This window comes from Erinaceus europaeus, chromosome 1, assembly GCF_950295315.1.
Source record: "Erinaceus europaeus chromosome 1, mEriEur2.1, whole genome shotgun sequence".
Classification (NCBI taxonomy): domain Eukaryota; kingdom Metazoa; phylum Chordata; class Mammalia; order Eulipotyphla; family Erinaceidae; genus Erinaceus; species Erinaceus europaeus.
This window is the reverse complement of record NC_080162.1, coordinates 102,872,469-102,897,061: the sequence shown is the minus strand read 5'-3', so window position 1 is coordinate 102,897,061 and position 24,593 is coordinate 102,872,469. Positions and strand designations below refer to the sequence as shown.

The 24,593-nt window shown below is 39.4% G+C and overlaps 1 protein-coding gene across 3 annotated transcripts in view; it reads left to right on the top strand.

Annotated features, from left to right (window-relative positions):
- IDE (insulin degrading enzyme) overlaps window positions 1-24,593 on the top strand; it is a 115,705-nt gene that overhangs the window by 69,424 nt on the left and 21,688 nt on the right. For 2 of the 3 annotated variants that reach the window (XM_060191935.1, XM_060191937.1), the window contains exons 12-17: window positions 6,031-6,133; window positions 7,906-8,028; window positions 12,686-12,768; window positions 20,148-20,292; window positions 23,383-23,493; window positions 24,403-24,523. In XM_060191935.1, the coding sequence (XP_060047918.1) occupies window positions 6,031-6,133; window positions 7,906-8,028; window positions 12,686-12,768; window positions 20,148-20,292; window positions 23,383-23,493; window positions 24,403-24,523 (686 nt within the window). Of the gene's footprint in view, window positions 1-6,030; window positions 6,134-7,905; window positions 8,029-12,685; window positions 12,769-20,147; window positions 20,293-20,765; window positions 20,911-23,382; window positions 23,494-24,402; window positions 24,524-24,593 lie in introns of all 3 variants that reach the window. The other variant, XM_060191936.1, reaches the window with a different exon arrangement.

Sequence of the window (24,593 nt, the reverse complement as noted above, 5' to 3'; positions counted from 1 at the left end):
TTAATTCTGTTTGGGACCCTCTGGGCTTCTTGAACCTTTATGTCTTTTATGTTGTCTAGACTAGGAAAATTCTCATCTATTATGTCCTGTAGAATGCTTTCTTCCCTTCCCTATCTTTCTTCCTCTGGTAGGCCTATAATGCATATATTACTTCTTTTGAAGTCATCCCATATGTCTCTGTTGTTTTCAGTATCTCTTTTTAAAAAAAACATTAATTATCTATTTACTGGATAGAGACAGCCGGAAATCAAGTGAGTGATAGAGAGGAAGAGAGACAGACACCTGCAGCACTACTTCACCACTCATAAAGCTTTCCTCCTGTAGGTGGGGACCGGGTGCTCGAACAGGATCCTTGTGCATTGTAATACGTGAGCTCAACCAGGTGCGCCACCACCTGGCCCCTTCAGTATCTCTTAATCTCTTTTTAAGATTTCTTCTTAGTTTTCTCTAATTTGTCCTCAATCTTGCTAATTCTGTTTTCTGCCTCATTTACTATATTCTGTCTCCCATCTGCTGTTTTCTGTAAATCAGCTAGTTACTCTGTTCTGGTACTGTACTAGCTTGTTTAGCTAGTTGTGCTGTTAGTTCACCTGTTTCAGTTTTCTGCTCTCTACCTCGAGATAGTGCTTTTTTTTTTTTCTTCAGAGTCTCATTTGTTTCTGCATTTATGATGACAATTCTTTCAAACACTTTCCTCACTTCTGTGACTAGTTCCTCAGCTAGTGTTTGGATTTTGATCTCATTTTCCTGTGTTTCTGCCTTTGAGGGACTTTAAGCTGGACTTTTGTCCTAGTTCATTTCTCCAATGTTTCTCCATGGTTTATCCATTATTACAGTGTGTTATGAGGTCCTTCTCACCATACTTTTCAGTCCACTGATCACTCTTGCCTGGATTGACTTGTGTCTAAGTAAGGTACTTAAAGAGTTCACAGTTGTGGAAATTAACAGTTGTTTCAATGTTATCTCAATCCCTGAGTTGAAGCACAGTGGTTGTTATATCCTCTTTTGTTCTTTTTCTTCCCTGTAGGCTATGGTAGCCTGAGGGTTTTTAAACTATAAGTAGGCTTCTTAGCTTAATCCCTCACTCCTGACCAAGAGATAAAGCAGGGTGGGGGAGAGATAGCACAGTGGTTATGCAAAGAGACTCCCACACCTCAGGGATCCAAAGCTCTGGGCTCTATTCAGCTTCTCTGCCAAGCAGGCACTGCTGGGGCCTGTGAGTTTCTAAACAAATCCAGTCTGTAGTTTCTGAGGCAATTATTCACCATGTTCTCATCAGGAGAACAGTGTGGAAAGGCACTCACTATACAACCCCATTGCTAGACAACCGGGGTGTGTAGATCTTCTCCTGAATTTCCTGGTCAGTTCTCTCCCACCCACCCCACCCCATGTTAGCACAGGGCCTTCCCCCTGCTGCTCCAGCCTCTGAGGGCAGTAGGAAATGGAGAGAGACTCAAATTTGCATTTGGTGAGAGTTAGGGGAGTCTTCTCCTCCCTTCAGCAGTTTTTTGTTCAGACTGGAGGTGGCTCCTCAACTGGCACACTGCCAGACTGTTACTAGCCGCTTGGGAATAGATACGGCCTTTAGCCTCAGGAATCTCTCCTTAGGCTCCTCTCTGTCCACAAGCCACACGTGTTTTCACTCACCGGTGACTTGGTGGATTCCTAAAGTAGTCTCAGTCTCATCTTGTTGCAGTCTCAGGTGATCTTTCCTTGTTCTTTAGAGAAGCTTCTCAACTGGGTAGAGCTGGAGGTCTGGGCAGAGTTGTGTTCTCTAGATGCTCTGGTGATTTGGTGGGTTCCCAAAGTAGTTCTATTCCTGTCCTGTTGCGATCCCAGGTGGGCTCCTTTGATATTCCTAGTTGACAGAGGAGAGGAGAGCAAGAGTATTCTTAAATTTTGTCTTGTCCAATTTATAAATGCCTTGTTGCCTTATCCCTTTCCTGTCATCTTAGATATCCTCGTTCCTTTGGTCTCAAAATCTCTCCTCATTTTTAAGTCCCCCCCCCCAGCCCCAGTTTTCTCGAGTTATATAAAAAGTCTCCAGAGAATTTATTCTTTGAGAACCATGTTGCTTTTTTCTTTAATTTTTTTATTTATTTTTCCCTTTTGTTACCCTTGTTTTTCATTGTTCTAGTTATTATTGTTCTTGTTATTGATGTTGTCATTGTTCGGACAGAAAGAAATGGAGAGAGGAGGGGAGAGAAAGACAGACACCTGCAGACCTGTTTCACTGCCTGTGAAAGTAACTCCCCTGCAGATGGGGAGCCAGGGGCTCGAACCAGGATCCTTACACGGGTCCTTGTGCTTTGCGCCATGTGCGCTTAACCCGCTGCGCTACCGCTCGACTCCCTGCCATGTTGCTTTTTTAATCCCTGTAGGCAGGATGTTTCTGAATGGCCTCTCACCCAACTCCAAAGTCTGTTTATACCCTCTGAATTTTCTAAATGTGCTTATTTGAAATCAGTAGTCACATTCATTCTAGCTCACTGTTTACTCTTCTCATTGATAAAAGTTTCAGTATGGAAAAGTGATCCTCTCTGCCTGTTCCTTGATAGAGACAGAAGTGGAGAGAGTGAGACATTAATACACTATCCAAGTGAGCTATTTTGTGTGCCCTCTTCTCATTTCTAAGGGTCATATCAGTACCAAACAGCAGCTAATTCTTTGTGGACAGAATTAAAGTAATGAATAGTGTTGCCCAGTGATCTAGGAGGTGGTGCAGTAGATAAAGCACTAACTCTCAAGCATGAATAGCATTGCCCAGAGACATTTACATTTAAGAAAAATTTACCACCATGGGGCCAGGTGGTGGTGCACCTGCTTGAGTGTACATTTTACCGTGCTCAGGACCCAGGTTCAAGTCCCCAGTCCCCATCTGCAGGGGGAAAGCTTCATGAGTGGTCAAGCAGGGTTGCAGGTCTCTCTCTCTCTTTCTCTCCCCATCTCCATCTCCATCCCCCTTCCCTCTCAATTTCTTGCTATCTCTATCCAATAAATAAAGATAATTTTTAAAAAGAAAAATTTACCGGGAGTCGGGCTGTAGCGCAGCGGGTTAAGCGCAGGTGGCGCAAAGCACAAGGACCTGCATAAGGATCCCGGTTCGAGCCCCCGGCTCCCCACCTGCAGGGGAGTCGCTTCACAGGCGGTGAAGCAGGTCTGCAGGTGTCTATCTTTCTCTCCTCCTCTCTGTCTTCCCCTCCTCTCTCCATTTCTCTCTGTCCTATCCAACAACGACGACAACAACAATAATAACTACAACAATAAAACAACAAGGGCAACAAAAGGGAATAAATAAATAAAATAAAATATTTAAAAAAAAAGAAAAATTTACCATGTCTTTTTTTTTTTTTTAGCATAATGAGATTTTCAGCAAATGCCTAAAATCCTATAATGCCTGTTCTAGGTTTTTGTGACTGTCTACAGTTAAATATACTGTAGCTATCTTTAATTGTCTTTTTTCATAACCCAGGTGTTCTCACATGTGCTTCTACACTTGGGTTCACAGATTTCTAGATCAGTTTGATTTATATTTATTTACTTATTTTCCCTTTTGTTGCCCTTCTTTTTTATTGGTGCTGTGATTTTCCTCTATTTTGGTGAAATTATTTAATATCATTTGTAGAACTGGTAGTAATCTGTAGTAGATCAAATCAGGAATACTTAGAGTAAGAATATTAAGTTATTCAAGGGCTGAATGGTGGAATAACCTGGTTGAGCACACATGTTACAACAAACAAGGACCCAGGTTTAAGCCCCCAGGCCCTACCTGCAGGGGAAAAGCTTTGCAAGTGGTGAAGCAGGGCTGTCTCTCTTCCTCTCTTTCTCCCCCATCTTCACCTTCTCTCTTGATTTCTGATTGGCTCTATCTAATAAAGAAATAAGTAAAAAATTTTAAAAGGAATATTAGTTACTGATACTAACAGTTGAATCAGGATGCATAGATAGTTACCTTAAAACATATGTTAAGACCAAGTCCAGCTAGCCAGGTAAAAATTTTATCTAGAATTTATAAGAAATATATTGTTTAGACAACCAGCCATTGACATTTATAAGTTTCAGTGAGGGATAGATGGAAATGAATGGGTTTTCAGCAGAGAATTCTGATTATAAGTAGTCTTTTAGCTGTGAGACTGACATTCAGAAACCTGAACCAACATCTGGGAAAACAGGTGAGAACAAATAAGAACAGATTTGGAGTGACCCAGGAGGTGGCACAGTGGATAAAGCACTGGACTCTCAATCATGTGATCTTGAATTCAATCCCTGGCATCACATATGCCAGAGTGGTGCTCCCATGTTTTCTCTCTCTTACCCCTCTTCATCTTCAATTTCTCTCTACTCCTTTCTCTTTCTCTCTCTTTCTCACATTAATCTTTAAATAAACAAACAAAAAAATAGTTGTGAACCTATTAAGGTTTTTTTGTTTTTGTTTTTGCCTCCAGGGTTATCACTGGGGCTCAGTGCCTGCACTATGAATCCACTGCTCCTGGAGGCCATTTTTCCCATTTTGTTGCCCTTGTTATTGTTATCGTTGCCATTGCTGCTGCTGTTGTTGCATAGGACAGAGAGAAATTGAGAAAGATAGACACCTGCAGACCTGCTTCACTGCTTGTGAGACTACCTTCACCTTGCAGGTGGGAAACGGGGGGCTTGAACCAGGATCCTTATGCCGGTCCTTGTGCTTTGCACCATGTGAGCTTAACCTACTGCGCTACCACCCGGACCCCACCTATTATGTTTTTATTGCCACCAGGGTTATCACTGGGGCTCATTGCCTGTACCACAAACCTAGCAGCTTTTTTTTTTTCCTTTCTTTTTCTTTCTATTTCATTTGATTGGCTAGAGAAAGGTTGGGAGGGGGAGAGGGAAACAGAACTGAAGAGAGAATGAGAGACACCTACAGTCCTACTTCACCATATGTGAAGCATCACCCTTGCAGGTCAGGAGCAGGATCTTGAACCAGAGTCCTTGTCCATGGTAATGTGTGTGCTCAGCCAGCTGTGCCACTGCCTGGCCCTCAATGATTATTTTTCAAAAGGCCCTCTTGCATTTTGTTTTTTTGCCCTCACTACCTTTATTTTATTTATTTTAAAGATTTATGCATTTATTTTTACAAGAGAGGGAGAGACCAGAGTTCTTCTCAGCTCTGGCATATAAAGTGCCAGAGATCAAATCTGGAACCTCAGGCTTGCAAATCCTGCTACATAGCTGTTGTTCAACCTACTCTTTTAAATTTTAGTTAATAGCATACTTACAAATGTCTCTCCTGCAGGTTTCCCCACACACACGCACACACTGTAAATGATCAGCTAGTACAGGACTGGGGACCATCTGGCCATGAGCTTTATATATTGATTGTTCCCACCGTGCCATGGTGGGATGCAAAATTTAATAAATCTTAGAACTTTTTTCATAACAACATTAAGGGATAATTTTTTAAATGTTTTTTTTTTAATATTTATTTGTTCCCTTTTGTTGCCCTTGTTGTTTTGTTGTTGTAGTTATTATTGATGTTGTCGTCGCTGGATAGAACAGAGAAATAAAGGAGGGGGAAGACAGGAGAGAAAAATAGACACCTGCAGACCTGCTTCCCCACCTGTGAAGCAACTCCCCTAGTAGGTGGGGAGCCGGGGGCTCGAACCGGGATTCTTAAGCCGGTCCTTGAGTTTTGTGCCACCTGCGCTTAACCCACTGCGCTACCGAATGACTCCCAGGGATAATTTTTTTAAGTGGATAATTTTGCAGAGCCCACAAAATGACATTATAAATGTCAAGATGTCCCTTAGCAGAAAATAAGAGTCCCCACCCCTGAACTAGAGTCAACGAATAATGGAGACTATTCAGAAAACTATATGCATATTAATTACTATGGCTAAGTCTAGACAGGATTTGTTGACTCTTAAGAGACCAACCATTTCCTTGGTTATTACTTATGTTTTCATGAGTCAGTGTCTGAAAAAGTTTATATATTCATATTAACATGTGTTCATAATCTTTTCCCCATTTGCCATTTTCATCTGTCTGTAGGGTTGCAATAGTATCCAAATCTTTTGAAGGGAAAACTGATCACACAGAAGAATGGTATGGAACCCAGTACAAACAAGAAGCTATACCAGACGAAGTAATTAAGGTAGGGTGAGCACATCTGTAAATAAGTGTGACAATAGCAGAACACACAAGGCTGTAGTGAGATCCTGGTGTATTGCATCAAAGCAAAGGACTCTGGAGGAAGAGAGGGAAGAATGGGATACAGAGGGCACTGGGGTCCGGGTACATGCTGGTGGAAAGGGACCTAACTTAGGGAAGAGAGTGTTCTGCAGCCACCTTTTATGGGGAGATGAAAAGTTATACTCGTGTCAATAACTATACAGTAAGCTATTACCCCCCCCCATAAAATGATAAAAAGAAAAGAGGAAAAAAATGAGATTCATAGATCACCAGTTCCTTGCCCAGAATATAGAGTGTGGTGATCCATTGCTGTCTGCACTGTGCTAAGAGCAATGAACAAAGATCTGGAACTCAAATTTTTGTATGAAGACAGGTTCTTTGACTACCCTTTTATGTGTCTATCAGACCACCAGTGCTATACACCAGACTCTTTAAGGGTCATATAGTTACAGATCATTGAAATACACGGTACAAGAGAGGCAGAAGTGTCTTTTGTCAAAGAAGGTAGGAAGAATTCAAGTATGGAATGTTAAAATAAGGAACAAGGCTGTGATGAACTCAGTTTTGTTGTAAACATATCTCGGAAGAAGTGTCCCGGGGATATATCCAAAGGAAACAAAGACATCTGTCCAGAGAGACCTATGCACACCAATGTTCATAGTACCATGATTTGTTATAGCCCAAACATGGAAGTAAGCCAGATGCCCAACAACTGATAAGTGACTAAGAAAGTTATGGTATATACATGTACAATGGAATATTATGCAGCTGTTAGAAATGAGGAAGCCATCTTCTTTGCCTTATCTTGGACAAACCTAGAAGGGATCACGTTGAGTAAGATAAGCCAGAAAAGAAAAAATAACAGATGATCTCACTCATAGGTGGAAATTAAGAAGCAGGGCAGTAAGGGAAAACATAAGATGAAACTTGGACTGGGTATGGTGTATTGTACCAAAGCAAAGCACTCTGGGAAAAGGATTAATAGGATAGAGGGGGCACTGGGATCCTGGGGCAAGATGACAGAAGAGGACCTAAATTGAGAATCCAAGTTGATGAGGGAGAGAGTGTTTTACAGACACCTATCATGGAAAGATGAGAGGTTGTACTTAAGTGACAAAAACTATTCGTAAACCTCAACCCTTTCAATAAAGTGGAAATAAAGACAGAATGCTACTAAAATAATTCTAAAAATAAAATTACAGGACTTCACACATTGGATCTCAGCATGGTGAAATATTCGTGGAAGGAAGGAATGAAGCCTACAGATTATTCTTTAAAGGCTAAAACAAACCTATCACCATTTTCTGTGTTTCTGGCTTAGAGTCTCAACCTCAACTGGTCATTTTTGGAGATATGTGAAAAGGGAAGATGGTACTAGAGATACCAACTCAGATTTCATGAAAAGCTATCATTAGATCTTGGAGGAGTAATTTCTTTAATCCTTTTTTATAGATAACTCTTTTTTTTTTCTCTTTCTTTATTGGAAAGATTAATGGTTTACAGTCAACAATAAAATATAATCGTTTGTACATGTGTAACATTTCTCAGTTTTCCACGTAACAGTTAAACCCCCTCTAGATCCTCCTCTGCCATCATGGAGGGGTAATTTCTTAATGTACAGTAGAAAATACTGTGTGACATTAGCCCTCTTAATATTTGCATGTTAAGCAAAATGACTTAAAGTTCTTAAATCAGACTATTGATTTTGTGTGTGTGCTATTATTATTCACTCAGAAATGGCAGAATGCTGACCTGAATGGGAAATTTAAACTACCAACAAAAAATGAATTTATTCCTACAAATTTTGAGATTTTATCATTAGAAAAGGAAGCATCACCATACCCATCTCTTATTAAGGTAATGTGTCCTTTTCCATGTGTGGGTGAACCTATCATAGGGGAGTAGGGAGATATTTCCTTCAATTTGATATTATCTTGATTTGGGAGACTTATATTCTAAGAAGTGCCAAAAAGTTAGATACCAATTATTGCAAGAAATGTTAAAAGGTAGGCCTGAGAGCCAGTGCATTAAATAAATCACTGGTACTTTCAAACATGAAATCCTGAGTTCTGTCTCTGGCATTCCATGTGCCAGAGTGCTGTGCTAGTTCTCGGTGTCTCACATGTTATTTTTTTTCCCCAGTTTTTTAAATTTTATTTTATTTTGGATAGAGGCAGAAAGAAGGAATGGGCAAATAGGGAGAAAGATAAACACCTGCAGTCCTGCTTTACTGCTTGTGACGCTTTACCCCACAAGTGGAGACTGGGGGCTTGAACCTGGATCCTTCCATATGATAATGTGTGCGCTCAACCATATGTGCCACCACCCAACCTTCTCCCCGCCTCCCCACATACCACATTTTAAATAAATTAAATATTTTTTTCAAGAAATACTAAACGTCTGGAGATGCTAAAGCAAGGAAAACTATTAAACAATATAGAATTTATTATTCCAGGAATTTATCCCATATTCGCAGAAGATCCAATAAGGAAGTAGATTCATATTGTATTATGAAAGAGGTCAAAAAATAATATCTAAAGCCTAGATGAAAACATACCCAATGAAAACTGTTGAACTGTTTTTTTTTTAAATATTTATCCCCTTTGGTTGCCCTTGTTGTTTTATTGTTGTAGTTATTATTGTTGTTGTTGGATAGGACAGAGAGAAATGGAGAGAGGGGGGGAAGACGGGAAGAGAAAGATAGACACCTGCAGACCTCCTTCACTGCCTGTGAAGCGACTCCCCTACAGGTGGGGAGACAGAGGCTCGAACTGGGATCCTTACGCCAGTCCTTGCTTTGCACCATATGTACTTAACCTTTAATCTGCTGCACTACTGCCCGACTCCCAAATTCCTGTTTTTTATAAATGGTTCTTTTTTTATTTATCTTTTTATTTATTTATTGTAGAGACAATCAGAAATTGAGAGGGAAAGAGACAGAGAGACATCTGCAGCCCTGCGTCACCACTTGTGAAGCTTTCCCCCTGCAGGTGGGGACCAGGGTTTGAACCTGGGTCCTTGCGCACTGTTATGTGTGCACTTAACCAGGTGCGGCCACCGCCTGGCCCCCATAAATGGTTCTTTCTTATGGAGTAGCTATATACAGTTAAGTCATTGGGAAGGGAAGGTGAAAAGAAGTTCTTTTTCTTTTCCCAAATATTTTCATGTTACTGTTTCACAGTTTGGATAAATTATATAGGAAATAGATTGAATTATTACAGCACATTTTTGTTCCTAAATTAACTTCTTTTAAGCTTACCATTTGAGATATCTGTATTTTCTTCAAATGACCTAACATTTAGATTAACTCAATAAGATTTAGTATTTTCATAGGTAAAAGATAATTTAACGGGAGTCGGCAGTAGCGCACTGTGTTAAGTGCACGTGGCACAAAGCGCAAGCACCGGCTTAAGGATCCCGGTTCGAGCCCCCAGCTCCTCACCTGCAGGGGAGTCACTTCACAGGCGGTGAAGCAGGTCTGCAGGTGTCTGTCTTTCTCTCCCCTTCTCTGTCTCCCCTCTTCTCTCCATTTCTCTCTGTCCTATCCAACAACAGTAATAACTACAATAAAACAAGGGCAACAAAAGAGAAAATAAATAAATACTTAAAAAATTTTTTTAAAGATAATTTAACTTGAAAATCTTAATTACTGGGAGTCGGGTTGTAGCGCAGCGGGTTAAGCGCAGGTGGCGCAAAGCACAAGGACCGGCATAAGGATCCCGGTTCGAATCCCGGCTCCCCACCTGCAGGGGAGTCGCTTCACAGGCGGTGAAGCAGGTCTGCAGGTGTCTGTCTTTCTCTCCTCCTCTCTGTCTTCCCCTCCTCTCTCCATTTCTCTCTGTCCTATCCAACAATGACAACAACAATAATAACTACAACAATAAAACAACAAGGGCAACAAAAGGGAATAAATAAATAAAATAAATATTTAAAAAAAAAAGAAAATCTTAATTACGAGTCCCCAGCTTCCCACCTGCAGGAGAGTCACTTCACAAGCGGTGAAGCAGGTCTTCAGGTGTCTCCTTTTCTCTCCTTCTCTGTCTTCCCCTTCTCTCTCCATTTCTTTCTGTCCTATGCAACAACAATGACAACAACAATAACTACAACAACAATTTTTTTTAAAAGGGCAACAAAAGGGAAAATAAATAATAATTTTTTTAAGTTACTTAAAAGAAAATCTTAATTACTAATGAGACAAGTTATAGATTATGATATTCAAAGAAAAAACTTGTTCATTTCTCCTATTTGTTTACTTGTTTTAAATAGACCTCAGCATAAGTCAAGGAGAACACTAAACTATTTACTTCTCTTGTCATAGTTTGAAGTGAATACTTATGACTATATTTAATATAGTATGAATGGAGAGTCAAGATATTGGCTTAATTATTCATACTTGGCTGTTAGCTATATATTGCTTCTAACAGTTACTCCAGTATTCAGCATTTCAAAGCAACAAACATTTTTTTTTTATATGACACATTTAAATACATAGTATTCTTTTTTCTCTCTTTTTTATTGGGGAATTAATGTTTTACATTCAACAGTAAGTACAATAGTTTGTACATGCATAACATTCCCCAGTTTCCCATATAACAATACAACCCTCACTAGGTCCTCTGAATCCTTCTTGGACCTGTATTCTCCCCACCCACCCACCCCAGAGTCTTTTACTTTGGTGCGATATGCCAATTCCATTTCAGGTTCTACTTGTGTTTTCTTTTCTGATCTTGTTTTTCAACTTCGGCCTGAGAGTGAGATCATCCCATATTCATCCTTCTGTTTCTGACTTATTTCACTCAACATGATTTTTTCAAGGTCCATCCAAGATCGGCTAAAAACGGTGAAGTCACCATTTTTTACAGCTGAGTAGTATTCCGTTGTGTATATAGACCACAACTTGCTCAGCCACTATCTAATGTTGGACACCTGGGTTGTCAAAGCAACAAACATTTATTTTATCTCACATAGTTCATGAATCTGGAAATTGGTTAGTTGAATACTTCTGATTCAAGGTCTTTCATGGAGTTATGTTCAGGGGGCCAGGCAGTGATGCACCTGATTATGCGCACTACATTACGAGCATTACAATGCTCAAGGACCTAGGTTGAAGTCCCTGAGCCCCTCCTGCAGGGTCAAAGCTTCACAAGTAGTGAAGCAGGACTGTAGGTGTTTCTCTGTCTTTTTCCCTCTCTACCTCCCTTCTCAATTTCTCTGTCTCTATCCAATAATAAATAAATACATAATGCACAAAGTTATATTCAGAACAGAGGTGGGTTGTTCTCCTAAGTTCAGTTGTATAATTGTCAACAAGCCCTAATTCATCACAACATGGTCCTCTCCATAAAGTTATTTGACATTGCAGCTGTTTTCTTCCAGAGTGAGTGATCCAAGAGACAAAGTCATGGTCACAAAAGAAGCCACTATTTTTTTAAAAATATTTATTTGGGAGTTGGGCGGTAGCGCAGCGGGTTAAGCGCAGGTGGCGCCAAACTCAAGGACTGGCAAAAGGATCCAGGTTTGAGCCCCCGGGTCCCCACCTGCAGGGGAGTCGCTTCACAGGCGGTGAAGCAGGGCTGCAGGTGTCTGTCTTTCTCTCCTCTTCTCTGTCTTCCCCTCCTCTCTCCATTTCCCTCTGTCCTATCCAACAACAATGACATCGATAATAACTAAAACAATAAAACAACAAGGGCAACAAAAGGGGAATAAATAAATAAATAAAACTTTAAAAATATATTTATTCATTTTTCCCTTTTTGTTGCCCTTGTTTTATTATTGTAGTTATTGTTGTTGGTATTGATGTCGTCGCTGTTGGATAGAACAGAGAGAAATGGAGAGAGAAGGGGAGACAGAGAGGGGGAGAGAAAGACACCTGTAGACCTGCTTCACTGCTTGTGAAGCGACTCCCTTGCAGGTGGGGAGCCGGGGTCTCGAACGGGGTTCCTTATGCAAGTCCTTGTGCTTTGCGCCAGCTGCACTTAACCTCTGCCCTTTTTTAAAAAAATATATATATATTTATTTATTCATTTTTCCCTTTTTGCCACTACGTATTTTAAGTATTGTAATCTCAGAGGTATCAGATCTCCACTCCAATGATACTCTCTTGATCAAGCAGATCAACTGTGGCCCAATTTGGGAAAGAGGCCTACACTAGGGTATGAATTCCAGCAGGCAGGAGTCATTGCAATCTACCTTATAGACTGGCTGCCATATGGCCCTAGTGATCCTGCATCTGTATCCCAGTGTCTAGAAAATGGAGACTGAAAAGTTTGTATTGGTTTCTTCAGCCTATTAATCCTCTGCCTTTGCCCCATGTCCCTAACTTAATGTAGACCAAAGGATGATTTCCCTGTCCTACTAGAATTACCAGCTTCACAGCTGCTAACCTCCTTAACAGGCTTCACAGTCATGAAATGAAAGCGTTCCCAGAATAAAATTGAACTATTTCCTTTGTCATTCTCTTGGAGAATTATTTCATATGCTTTGTTTTTATAATCAGATTATTTCTCCATCACAGGATACAGCTATGAGCAAACTCTGGTTCAAACAAGATGATAAGTTTTTCTTGCCGAAGGCTTGTCTCAACTTTGAATTTTTCAGGTATGTAGAATGAATCTAGCTACAAGCTTATAAAAAAAAGTAATCCTATTTTTAAAAAGTTTTCTTTGCCTTTTTGAGGGCTAATGTCTAGAAATAAAAGGAGTTGAGAATAATGTAACCCAGGTAAGGGAAGGCTCTTTCTGTTAGTAAAGGTTGTTAGTTCTACCTTTCCATTGATTGTTAAACCCTTTAACTGAAATTATTTCTGTTAGCTATTAGGAAAGCCTTCTTCACCTTCAGAATTTTTAAATCTAGGATTACTGTATAGATTCACTCAGAAGTTTCATTAAAGAAAGGTTGAATAATTTGAGGTACAGTATGTTTTGTGTTTGGTTTTTTAGTTGAGATTTGTCTGTTTTATGGGGAGGTGGGGGATCTTGAGCTGCCAGAGTCCCACTCCAATAGCTTGTGTAGCATCAGAAATCAAACCAGGAGCCTCATAGATGCAAGTCCTGTGCTCTGTCAATTTAGCTGTCTCCCTGATCTTGCTTTTGTAATCCTTAAATTTGTCCAAAAGAGATTGTGGTTACTGAATTATCTGGAGCCCTTTTAGCCCCATAGTTTTCTGGAACCCTTTGTAATTGCTTTGTCTATCCCTGATTTGTCCATTTAAAAGTGATTTTTGGGGAGTCGGGCTGTAGCGCAGCGGGTTAAGCACAGGTGGCGCAAAGCACAAGGACCGGCATAAGGATCCCGGTTCGAACCCCGGCTCCCCACCTGCAGGGGAGTCGCTTCACAGGCAGTGAAGCAGGTCTGCAGGTGTCTTATCTTTCTCTCCTCCTCTCTGTCTTCCCCTCCTCTCTCCATTTCTCTCTGTCCTATCCAACAACGACAACAACAATAAAACAAGGGCAACAAAAGGGAATAAATAAATAAAATAAATATTTTTTTTAAAAAGTGATTTTTAGGGAGTCGGCGGTAATGCAGCGGGTTAAGTGCAGGTGGCACAAAGCACAAGGACCGTTGTAAGGGTTCAAGCCCCCAGCTCCCCACCTGCAGGGGAGTCGTTTCACAAGTTGTGAAGTAGGTTTCCAGGTGTCGATCTTTCTCTCCCCCTCTCTGTCTTCCCCTCCTCTCTCCATTTCTTTAGGTCCTGTCCAACAGTGATGACGTCAATAACTACAACAATAAAAAACAAGGGTAGCAAAAGGGAATAAATAAAAATAATCACTTTTTAAAAAAGTGATTTTTAATTTAAAAAGGTACATATTTAGTAAAATTATTGCAGTGATTTCTCAGATAAATTTTCAGTTCATCTCTCTCTCTTTTTTTTTTTCCTCCAGGGTTATTGATGAGGTTTGGTGCCTTCACCACAAATCCACTGCTTCTGGGGGCCATTTTTCCCTCATTTTTGTTGCTCTTTTATTGTTATTGCTATTGTTGTGGGATAGGACAGAGAGAAATCAAGAGAAATGTGGAAGACGGGAGAGAAAGACCCCTGCAGACCTTCTTTTACTACTGTGAAGCTAACCCCCCCCCCCATAGGTCTTGACCAGAATCCTTACTTAGGCCGGTCCTTGTGCTTACGCCATGTATACTTAACCCACTGTGCCACTGCCCAGTCCCCTGTAGTTTGTATTTCTTTTTTTTTTTAATATTTATCTATTTATTTATTCCCTTTTGTTGCCCTGGTTGTCTTCTTGTTGTAATTATTATTATTGTCGTCATTGTTGGATAGGACAGAAAGAAATGGAGAGAGGAGGGGAAGACAGGGAGGGGGAGAGAAAGATAGACACCTGCAGACCTGCTTCACCGCCTGTGAAGCGACTCCCCTGCAGGTGGGGAGCCGAGGGCTCAAACCGGGATCCTTATGTCAGTCCTTGGGCTTTGCGCCACGTGCGCTTAACCCGCTGCACTACCACCGGACTCCCAGTAGTTTGTATTTCTAAACATAGATAGTAACTGTAAAAATGCCCACCTGGTAGTATGCTGCTTTACCATGAAGCCCAGATTCTAGCTTGGCCCTATGACACTGAAAGAAGTTTCAGTTCTGTGATGTCTTTCCCTCTCTCCTTTTGTTAATGCCTCTGTCTCCATCTTTCTACCTGAAATAGCTAGCCTGGAGTTGTGAAGGTTTGTTAATGGTCAAAGTAATAATACAGCAACAAAAATAAAAAATAGTTGTCATATTTTTTATTAAATTTTATTCCAAAAATTAGCTTGACATGAAGTTATGACTAGATCTATTTTAAATGTTTCGTGGGGCCAGGTGGTAGCACACCTGTTTAAGCGCTCACATTACAGTATGCAAGGACCCAGGTTCAAGCCCCTGATCCCCACCTGCAGAAGGAAAGCTTCATGAGTGGTGAAGCAGGGCTGCAGGTGTCTCTCTGTCTCTCTCCTTTTCTATCTCCCTCTCCCTTCTTAATTTCTCTCTGTCTCTATACAATAATAAAGATAAAAAATTTTAAAGTTTTGTAAAGGGAAAAAATAGGTTAAAAGTTAATCAATTCATCAAGTATTTTTTTATAAATTATAGTGATATAAACATTGTGCATTCTCTCTCTTTTTTTTCCTTTGCTCAGCTCTAGCTTATAGTAGTACAAGAGATTGAATGAACCTCAGGCCTCAGGCATGAGAGTCTCTGAATAAACATTGTGCTATCTTAACTTACCCTGTTATGTCTTATAATAGAAAACTTACAGATCTAGAGCTATGCTGAAGTTATTTTTTACAAAAACATAGGCTGGACAGTTATAACTTGGTGTTTGCACAAAGCCATTACAGAACTGATTTTGTGACCAGGCAAAATCACTCATCAGAACATGCAACTTGCATGCCTGAGGCCTCAGGTTCAATTCCACCAGGTGTGCTTAACCCACTGCGCTACTGCCCAACTCCCCTCGGGTTCAGTTCCCAGCACCATATATGCCAGAGTGGAACTCAGACCTCTCACTATCATGAAATATTTTTTTGAAACTGATTTCATTTTTTCAGAGTGATGTTTTTAGCATACTAAGCAGCTTGTCACCACTTTATTTTGCTTCTTAGAATACTTTTAAAAAAATTTTTTAAATTTATTTTTGAGAGAGATGCAGAGAGAGAGAGAAACACCAGAGCACTACTTAGCTCTGGCTTATGGTGATACGGGGGATTGAACCTGGGACTTAGGAGCCTCAGGCATGAGAGTCTGTTTGCATAACCATTATTCTGTCTCTCCCGCCCTTAAATTTTTATTTATAAATGGAAATATTGACAAGACCATAAGATAAGTTAACAATATTTATATACTTTTTCCATAGAATACTTTTTTTTTTTTTTTTTTGCCTCCTGGGATATCGCTGGGGCTCAGTACCTGCACTACTACAAATCCACTGCTTCTGGAGGCTATTTTTTCCCCTTTTGTTGCTCTTGTTGTTTTATCATTGTTGTGGTTATTATTATTATTGATGTTATTGTTGTTGAATAGGACAGAGAGAAATCGAGAGAGGAGGGGAATACGGGGAGAAAAAGATAAGACACCTGCAGACGTGCTTCACCACTTGAAGCAACCCCCCTGCAGGTGGGGGAGTCGAGGGCTGGAACTGGGATCCTTACACTGGTCCTTGGCTTTGCGCCACATGCACTTAATCCACTGAGCTACCGCCCAGCTCCCCCATAAAATACTTTTTAAGAGAGTGATATATGACCAAACCTAGCAATCTTCCCATCTCCCACTGTTCATCATTCCTCTTTTAAACAGTCTAGCTACAAATCCACTGCTTTTAATGCAGTCCATTAAAAGCATTAGTTGGGCCTGGCTAGTGGTGCCTCCACACATTACCATACACAAAGGCCCAAGTTCAAATCCCCTTTCAACACCTGCCTGGGGGGATCTTATTGAGCAGTAGATCAACTGTCTCTCTTTCTCTTTCTTTGTATTTCCTTCTCTATCATAAAAGAAAAAGGGGAAATGGCCTCTGGAAATAGGGTAATCCTAGTGCAGGCACTGAGTCTCAGCAGGTGCCCTAGTTTCCAGAAAATAAAAATAAAAAACATCTCTGTTGGCAACTGGGAAGTGGCACAGTAGATAAAGTATGGAACTTTCAAGCCTAAGTTTCCTAGTTCAGTGCCCATCATCACCTGTGCCAGAATCAATGTGCCAGAGTGATGCTCTGGTTCTCTCTTGCTCATTAGTTAATAAAGACTTAAGAAATCTGTTTGCACTAAGCTCCCTCTGGATAGATTCTGGTCTTCCCACAGGTAAAACACCATTAAGTTTCTTATACAATCTTAGAGAAAAAAAAAAAGTCTTAGAGAAATTTTCCCTGTATGTATATACTGTTAACTTTTTCAGAAACAGGATTATGCTGTACATACGTATAGTTTTTAAAGTGGACTTAGGCTTAAGCATATAACATCTGATTGCAAAATAATTTTTAATTAATGACCAGATTTTAAGCATTACAGTTTGATTATATTTATTTTATATTTTTTAATATTTTATTTATTAACTAATGAAAGGGATAGGAAAGAGAAGGAGAGAGAGAGAGAGAAAGAACCAGACACCACTCTGGTACATGTGCTGCGGGGAATTGAACTCAGGACCTCATGCTTGAGAGACCAATGTTTTATCCACTGCGCCACCTCCTAGACCACAGAATATGTTTATTTTTAAAAGTTAGTTTAGGCTAGGGATATAGCTCAGTGGGAGAGCACTTATGTAAGGAACCTTTTTTCCTTCTGAGCAAAAAACCAAAAACAAAGCAAATAATAGATAGAAAGAAAAAAAAAAAGAAGAAAAAGTTGTTCAGAGTCCTCTCAATTTCACCAGCTCTGTGGACATTATATTACAGTACTTCTTGTAACTGTGCTGTGTCAGTGTTATATTGCTTTATGTTCCCAGACTGGGTTTTTTGTTTGTTTTTATTGTTGTTCTTTGACTCTTCATTTTTACCTAGGAGTTTGCATAGGTGCTTCTTTTGTTGACTTTTATTTTTGTAAGTGGTAATGTGTCTGTGTCTGAGCTGCTTTTTTAAAAACTAAAGAAGGAAGTATTGTACTATACCTAAAATACTTCTTATAATTGAGTGGCACAGGTCTGGAAGGTAACTCAGCAGTGCAGTGGAGTATTCGCCATGTGTGCATTAGACCATACATATGACCTCTGGAGCCACATGAGTGCAACAAAAACAAAACAAGACAGAAACCTGTGCATAGTGGAGCAATCCTTTGTGCTCTCTCATACTCTCTCTTACAGTACAAGGAGACAAGTTGGGCTGGAAGTTGACTCAGCTGTAGAAAGCATTCGTGAGTGACCCGGGAGGTGGTGCAGTGGGTAAAGCACTGAACTCTCAAGTGTGAGGTCCTGAGTTCAGTCCCCGGCAGCACGTGTACCAGAATGATGCCTGGCTCTTTCTCCTCCTATCTCTCTCTTTAATAAATAGATAAAATCTTAAAAAAAAAAAAAAAAAGAAGAAGAAGAAAAGAAAGAAAAAATATTCATGAGTCCCTGAGTTGGATCTCTAGCACCACATATGACCCAGAGGGATAAAGAATAGGAAGGCTATCAGGGAGGGGATGGGATACGGAGTTCTGGTGGTGGGAATTGTGTGGAGTTGTACCCCTCTTATCCTATGGTTTTGTCAATGTTTGCTTTTTATAAATAAACAAACAAAAAGAAAATAGTGAAAGAGACTTCCATTACATTTTCCAAGCAGAGAATCATTTATACTGTTGTAGAATTTGCTCTTAGTTTTAACTCTAAATGAGCAAGCATTTTGACCCTCTTTTGCTTTACTATTAACTTTGATAAAATACTTGGTTTTCCTGTCAACATGTTAATCGTATTTACCATGCTACTAAGATAGTGGAGCTTGAAATCTACCAGTGTCGGGTTTCTTACACTAGCTGTATCTGCAGCCTGTGGGCAGCTCCATTCCTCCAGAGATCCCACATGGATGTCTCTAGGACTCACTTCTTTGCTTCTTAGTTTGTCCCTTTTTCTAGAGAGTCCTTGCTTGGCTATTTTATGTAAGCTGAGAATTCTTCCTTACCACTACCATTGATCTCTCCTATACCCCTTACTCTGCTTAATTTTTCGCTATACAACTGTCTACCTGATATATTCTATTTAAATGTGCTATTTATCTCCTACAGAGATAATAATGCTAGTAATAATATAATGATGTCTTAAACTCCAAAGACAAGAGCCTAACTCTGTCATATAATACTTTGTTGATTGAATGAGTCTTACTTTTCATAAAAGTAAGCAGTGTCATAGTCAAATTAGTAGGTCGTTTGATTGTATTTGAATCTGGTTCTGTTTCTCCTAGCCCAGGTGAGACAGAAAACTTAATGTTTCTTATTTGGGAAAAGAAGGTTTAGGTGACCTATGTGGTTTCAATTAGCTCTTGTATGCTATAAATTTTCCTCCTTATTGCTTTTTCTCACTTAAATATTTTCCAGCTTTCTAAGTTTTTCTTAGTTCTGGCTATATGGGGAAGTTATCATTTTACTGACCCTTTAGTTTTATTTGTTTGGGTAGAAGTTCAGCGATAAGCTTAACATTTTTCATAGATCTCAGTTTATATAGTGTTGTCTTTTTAAATTTTTTTAAATATTTATTTATTTCCCCTTTTGTTGCCCTTGTTTTTTATTGTTGTTGTAGTTATTGTTGTTATTGAAGTCGTCATCACATAGGACAGAGAGAAATGGAGAGAGGAGGGGAAGACAGGGGGAGAGAAAGATAGACACCTGCAGACCTGCTTCACAGCTTGTGAAGCGACTCCCCTGCAGGTAGGGAGCCAGGGGCTCGAACCGGGATCCTTACGCCAGTCCTTGCGCTTAACCGACCGCACTACCACCTGACTCCCAGTGTTGTCTTTTAAAAAATTAGTTAATTTATTTTATAGAGAGATTGAGAGGGGCGGAGGAGATAGAGACACCTGCAGCCCTGTTCCACCACTTGCAAAGCTTTCCCCCTGCAGGTGGGGACCAGGGGCTTGAACTCAGGTCCTTGTGCACTGTAGTTTGTGTGCTCAACCAGGTGCAGCACCCGGCCCCATCAGTTTACATAATCACAACACACAAGCTTCTCAAATTCTTCTCTTGGCTACCAAGAGCGCAGCTTGTTTAATAGAAAGGAGAGGCTTGCAAAGGCTATGTCAGTTCCATCAGCCGTGCTGCCCCCTACTAACCCAACTGCAGCTTAGCCTTCTCACACCATCCAGTGTCAGCCATTCATACATGGCACGTGTGAAGCTTCTTATTCAAGTATCTTTAAGATTTGTCTTTTATTTTTTTTCTTTTTTATCCTAAGAAGAAACAAACTTAATAATTCTGAATATATCCTCAGGAAAGTATATTAACTGGTGTTCAGTTTCTTGATCCATCTCGAAAGGCCCCATCACATTGGAAAGTAATAAATCAGCTATTTTACTGTCAACATTTTCTTCCAGCCCATTTGCTTATGTGGACCCCTTGCACTGTAACATGGCCTATTTGTACCTTGAGCTCCTCAAAGACTCACTCAACGAGTATGCATATGCAGCAGAGCTAGCAGGCTTGAGCTATGACCTCCAAAATACCATCTATGGGATGTATGTAAGTACCCACACCTTAGAGCCTTCCACTCATCAACATTTTTTATATTGATTTGATGGAAGCATTTTTGATTGAGGGTATGAGTTTAATTTCTTTTCAAAAAAAAGCTTTATGGCTAGTCATATTTTCTCATTTAATTTTTAAGTTGACTCATGTATTCAGCAATATGCCATTCATATTATGCGAATTTTCCTTCATTTATTTTATTTTTTTAAACATCTTTCATCAGATTGCCATATTTTTCTCCTCAAACAGAATTGGTTTAGATCTCATTCATTCTCTATCTGAAGTCTTGGTCTTTGACACCAGCGAATGAAATCTTGCTGCTATTATAGAACATAAGGTCAGCCTGTACTATATTCCTAGAAATTCAGATCATGAGGCTGCATATCCATACTCTTCAGTCATGTTTCTCCATTACCATGTCACTGCTTGAGGTATCAAAGCATTTCTTTTGTTTTTCTTTTTGTTAGTCGCTACATTTATGCTGATCCTCTCCATTGCAACATGACATACCTGTTTATCAGGTTATTGAAGGATGATTTAAAAGAGTATACATATGCAGCACGCCTCTCAGGTTTGAGCTATGGCATTGCATCAGGAATGAATGCAATACTTGTAAGTAAAATGAAAACCAAAGAAAAGGTGCCACATCTTTGAAGCATTATGTTGAGCTTGAGAAGACTATTAACTTCTGCATTCTTAAATAAGAAGATGGATGGTTTTTCCTTGCACCTTTTTAATGATTGAAGAGCTCAGATTATTATTAGTTCCACTAATGAATAACTCGATAGAACTCAATAGAGTTCATTGCATCTTGTGAATATGTATGTGTGCTATCCCCCCCTTTTCTTTTGCATGTTCCCGTGCTTGAAATATTTAACATGTTAATTGTGACAGCATGTTATTTGTTCCATGTAACTGAATTCATTGATATCTGTTAGTCCGAAATAGCCATGGTTATTGTTGGGGTGCTTATACTTGACTTACATATGAGCCTACTTGATATCTTCTGACATTAGTAGAAAGGTCCTGTGTTCAAGTACATCTGACATTTTGACTTAATTTATTTTGTAATGTGTATCATTAACTACTTTTCAGTGTGTTTTAAGATAATCATTCTTAAATGCATCCCAAAAATAACTATTTTCTTTCTCTTGAATCTGTTTCTAATATGTTTCCAAACTTAATTTAATTTCAAAATTAATATCCCCTTTTATGGCACACATTCATCTTCACTTTTCTCAAAAATACATTTTATGTCTTAGTATAAACTAATATGAGAGCATGTGCTGCATACTCCTTTTGGAAAAATTCTTATCCGTAATTGTTCAGACTTTTCAAGTTTTATTTTCCAGTGACTTCTTCATATAAGTAAAACTTCTGTTTTTGTTTAGTGTAAAAGAGTGTTTTAACCTATCCTCAGCATCCTGGGAAATTCAAAACTCAGGGAACATGTACAAATTATTGTATTTACTGTCGAATGTAAAACATTAATTCCCCAATAAAGAAATTTTAAAAAGAAAGAAAACACTGGAGGTGATTATGCTAGTTGATATAAAGAGGTCAAAGACCAAAAAAAAAGGGATAAAAAAATAATAAAATAGGGCTGGGGAGACAGCATAATGGTTAAGCATGAGGCTCCAAAGTCCCAGGTTCAGTCCCCAGCTCCACCATAAGCCAGAGCTGAGCAGTGCTCTGGTAGCTCTCCCTGTGTATCTTTCTCTCTGTAGCCCTCTTTCACTAAAAATAAATAAATAAAATCTTTAAAAATAAATAAAATAAATCCCAAGTAGAAAAGTAATAACCTGTTGTTTATTACTTTTCAACTGTTAAGTTTCAGTAGGATATTATTATTATAAGCATTTTTGTAACAAAAAGTATTGTATTGTGAGCTGTCTGCTCATCAGCCTAGTTCCCGTGTTTTATGATGTGCTTGCCCATCACTAGTCACCTTCCCACCTGTTGAGGTCTTGCCTATCATTTTTCACAAGAGGCTTTCCTGCAATTTTTTTTTATTTTTACTTTTTGAAAACATACCTCAGTTTATTTTTTTCCTTTATCCTGCAGGTTTTTTACTTTTTTTTTTTTTTTTTTTTTTTTTTACCAGAGCAGTAATCAGCTCTGGTTTCACTTACAGTGATACGGGGTATTGAACCTGAACTTTTAGAGTCTCAGACACGAGAGTCTCTTGCATAACCATTATGCTATCTACCCCTGCCCAAGGCTTTCCTAGGTATTTAGGCTGTAGTGAATCCTCTGCTGCTATGAGTGCTACCATATAGAAATATAATAGGCATCCCCCAATTTTCAAACCTTATGCTTTCAAAGACTAATATAGTAAATTATCCAAAGGCAAAATCCTAATGTAGTACATTCACTGTATCTTCACTGTTTTGCCATCATTGGCTTTTTTAGGGACAGCAACACAATTCACCAAATAAGCAAGTAATAATATATATAAATTTTTACTGGACAACACTGAATGAGGAAAGTGGCAAAATATCATATAATACAAAGTAGGGATTGCCTGATTTAAAAAAATGTTATCATTATTTATTGGATAAAGACAGTCAGGAATCAAAAGGGAAGGAGATGATAGAGAGGAAGAGTGACAGATACATGAAGCACCGCTTTACCACTTGTAAAGCTTTCCCCCTACAGAGGGGGAGCTGGGGCTCCTGGGCCCTTGTGCATTGTACCATGTGCCCGTAACCAGGTGTGCCTGGCCCCAGGAACTGTCTGGTTTTGCCAAAGGTGTATTTAACTGTAAACAATTTAGTCGTGTCCAGTACTTTGCTAGATGACACTTGTCTGTGTGTTTATCACCTCTAAAAACCTAAAGCCTGTTGTTAGTTAGAATTTTTTTTATACATCACACTCATTCTGTAATTTCAGTTCACAGGTAAGTTTTCCTTTATTTTGTTTATGAATATCAAAATCCTGCTTTTAGGTATTAGTAAATAATATTAATATGCCTAGGTGTTAAACTGTCTAGTGAGAAGTTAGATAAATTTTATGGTTCACTTTTACATTTGGAAGCTATTTCATGATATTTTAGATTTTAAATACCCTCAACTCTTTCTGTAGCTCTCCGTGAAAGGTTACAATGACAAGCAACCAATTTTGTTAAAGAAGATTATTGAGAAAATGGCTACCTTTGAGATTGATGAAAAAAGATTTGAAATTATCAAAGAGGCGGTACGTCTTCTAAGCTCACTTTTATAATTGGTTTTTTATTCATAGGTAGTGTTGTGTTCTGAACGTTGCAATCTGCATACCATGTCACCTTAAGACAACCTATTGGGAGTCGGGCGGTGGCGCAGCGGGTTAAGCGCACATGGCGCAAAGCACAAGGACCGGCATAAGGATCCCAGTTCAAGCCCCTGGCTCCCCACCTGCAGGGGAGTTGCTTCACAGGCGGTGAAGCAGGTCTGCAGGTGTCTATCTTTCTCTCTCCCCCTCTGTCTTCCCCTCCCCTCTCTATTTCTCTCTGTCCTATCCACCAACAATGACATCAGTAACTACAACAATGTTCAGCAACAAGGGCAACAAAAGGGAAAATAAATAAATTATTTTTAAAAATTAAAAAAAAAAGACAGCCTGTTTGGGCTTACTATATCTCCTGCTTAACTTCAACTCGTGGTTGACATGATTATAGAAAACTGGGATGAATGGCAACTTTATGAGTGAGGGATACCTTTTAGTTGTACACTAGAAGAAATTATCACCAGTTTTCAAATGAGTCAATGCTATTTCTGTACATGTCTGTTTTGCTCACTTAGACCTTTGGAATGGCCAAAGTACTGAAACACCAGCCGTAACTTTCTGAGAGGATGAAAGATGGCCCATACTGTAAGCACTTAGAATATATGTCAGATGATAAGGCTAACACAGTAACCTGCACCTAGAAGAGCCATGCCCTCTCAGGATCAGGGAGGATTTAGCCCCATTCTTAATTCCTTAACTTCAAAATCAGAGAAAGAAAGACATCATTCTACATCCCAGCAACAAATGATTTATACAAAATGAAATTTGACTATAGTTGATCCTTTGAAATCACGTTGAAAGGATGTATTAAATTAGCAAAATCATGCCTTCCTTTACCAGTATATGCGATCTTTGAACAACTTCCGAGCTGAACAACCCCACCAGCATGCTATGTACTACCTCCGCTTGCTGATGACTGAAGTGGCATGGACGAAAGATGAATTAAAAGAAGCTCTGGATGGTGAGACTCTTTCATACTTGTATTGAGTGCTTTATCCCCCCCCCCCAAATATTATTTTTGTTTTTCCTGC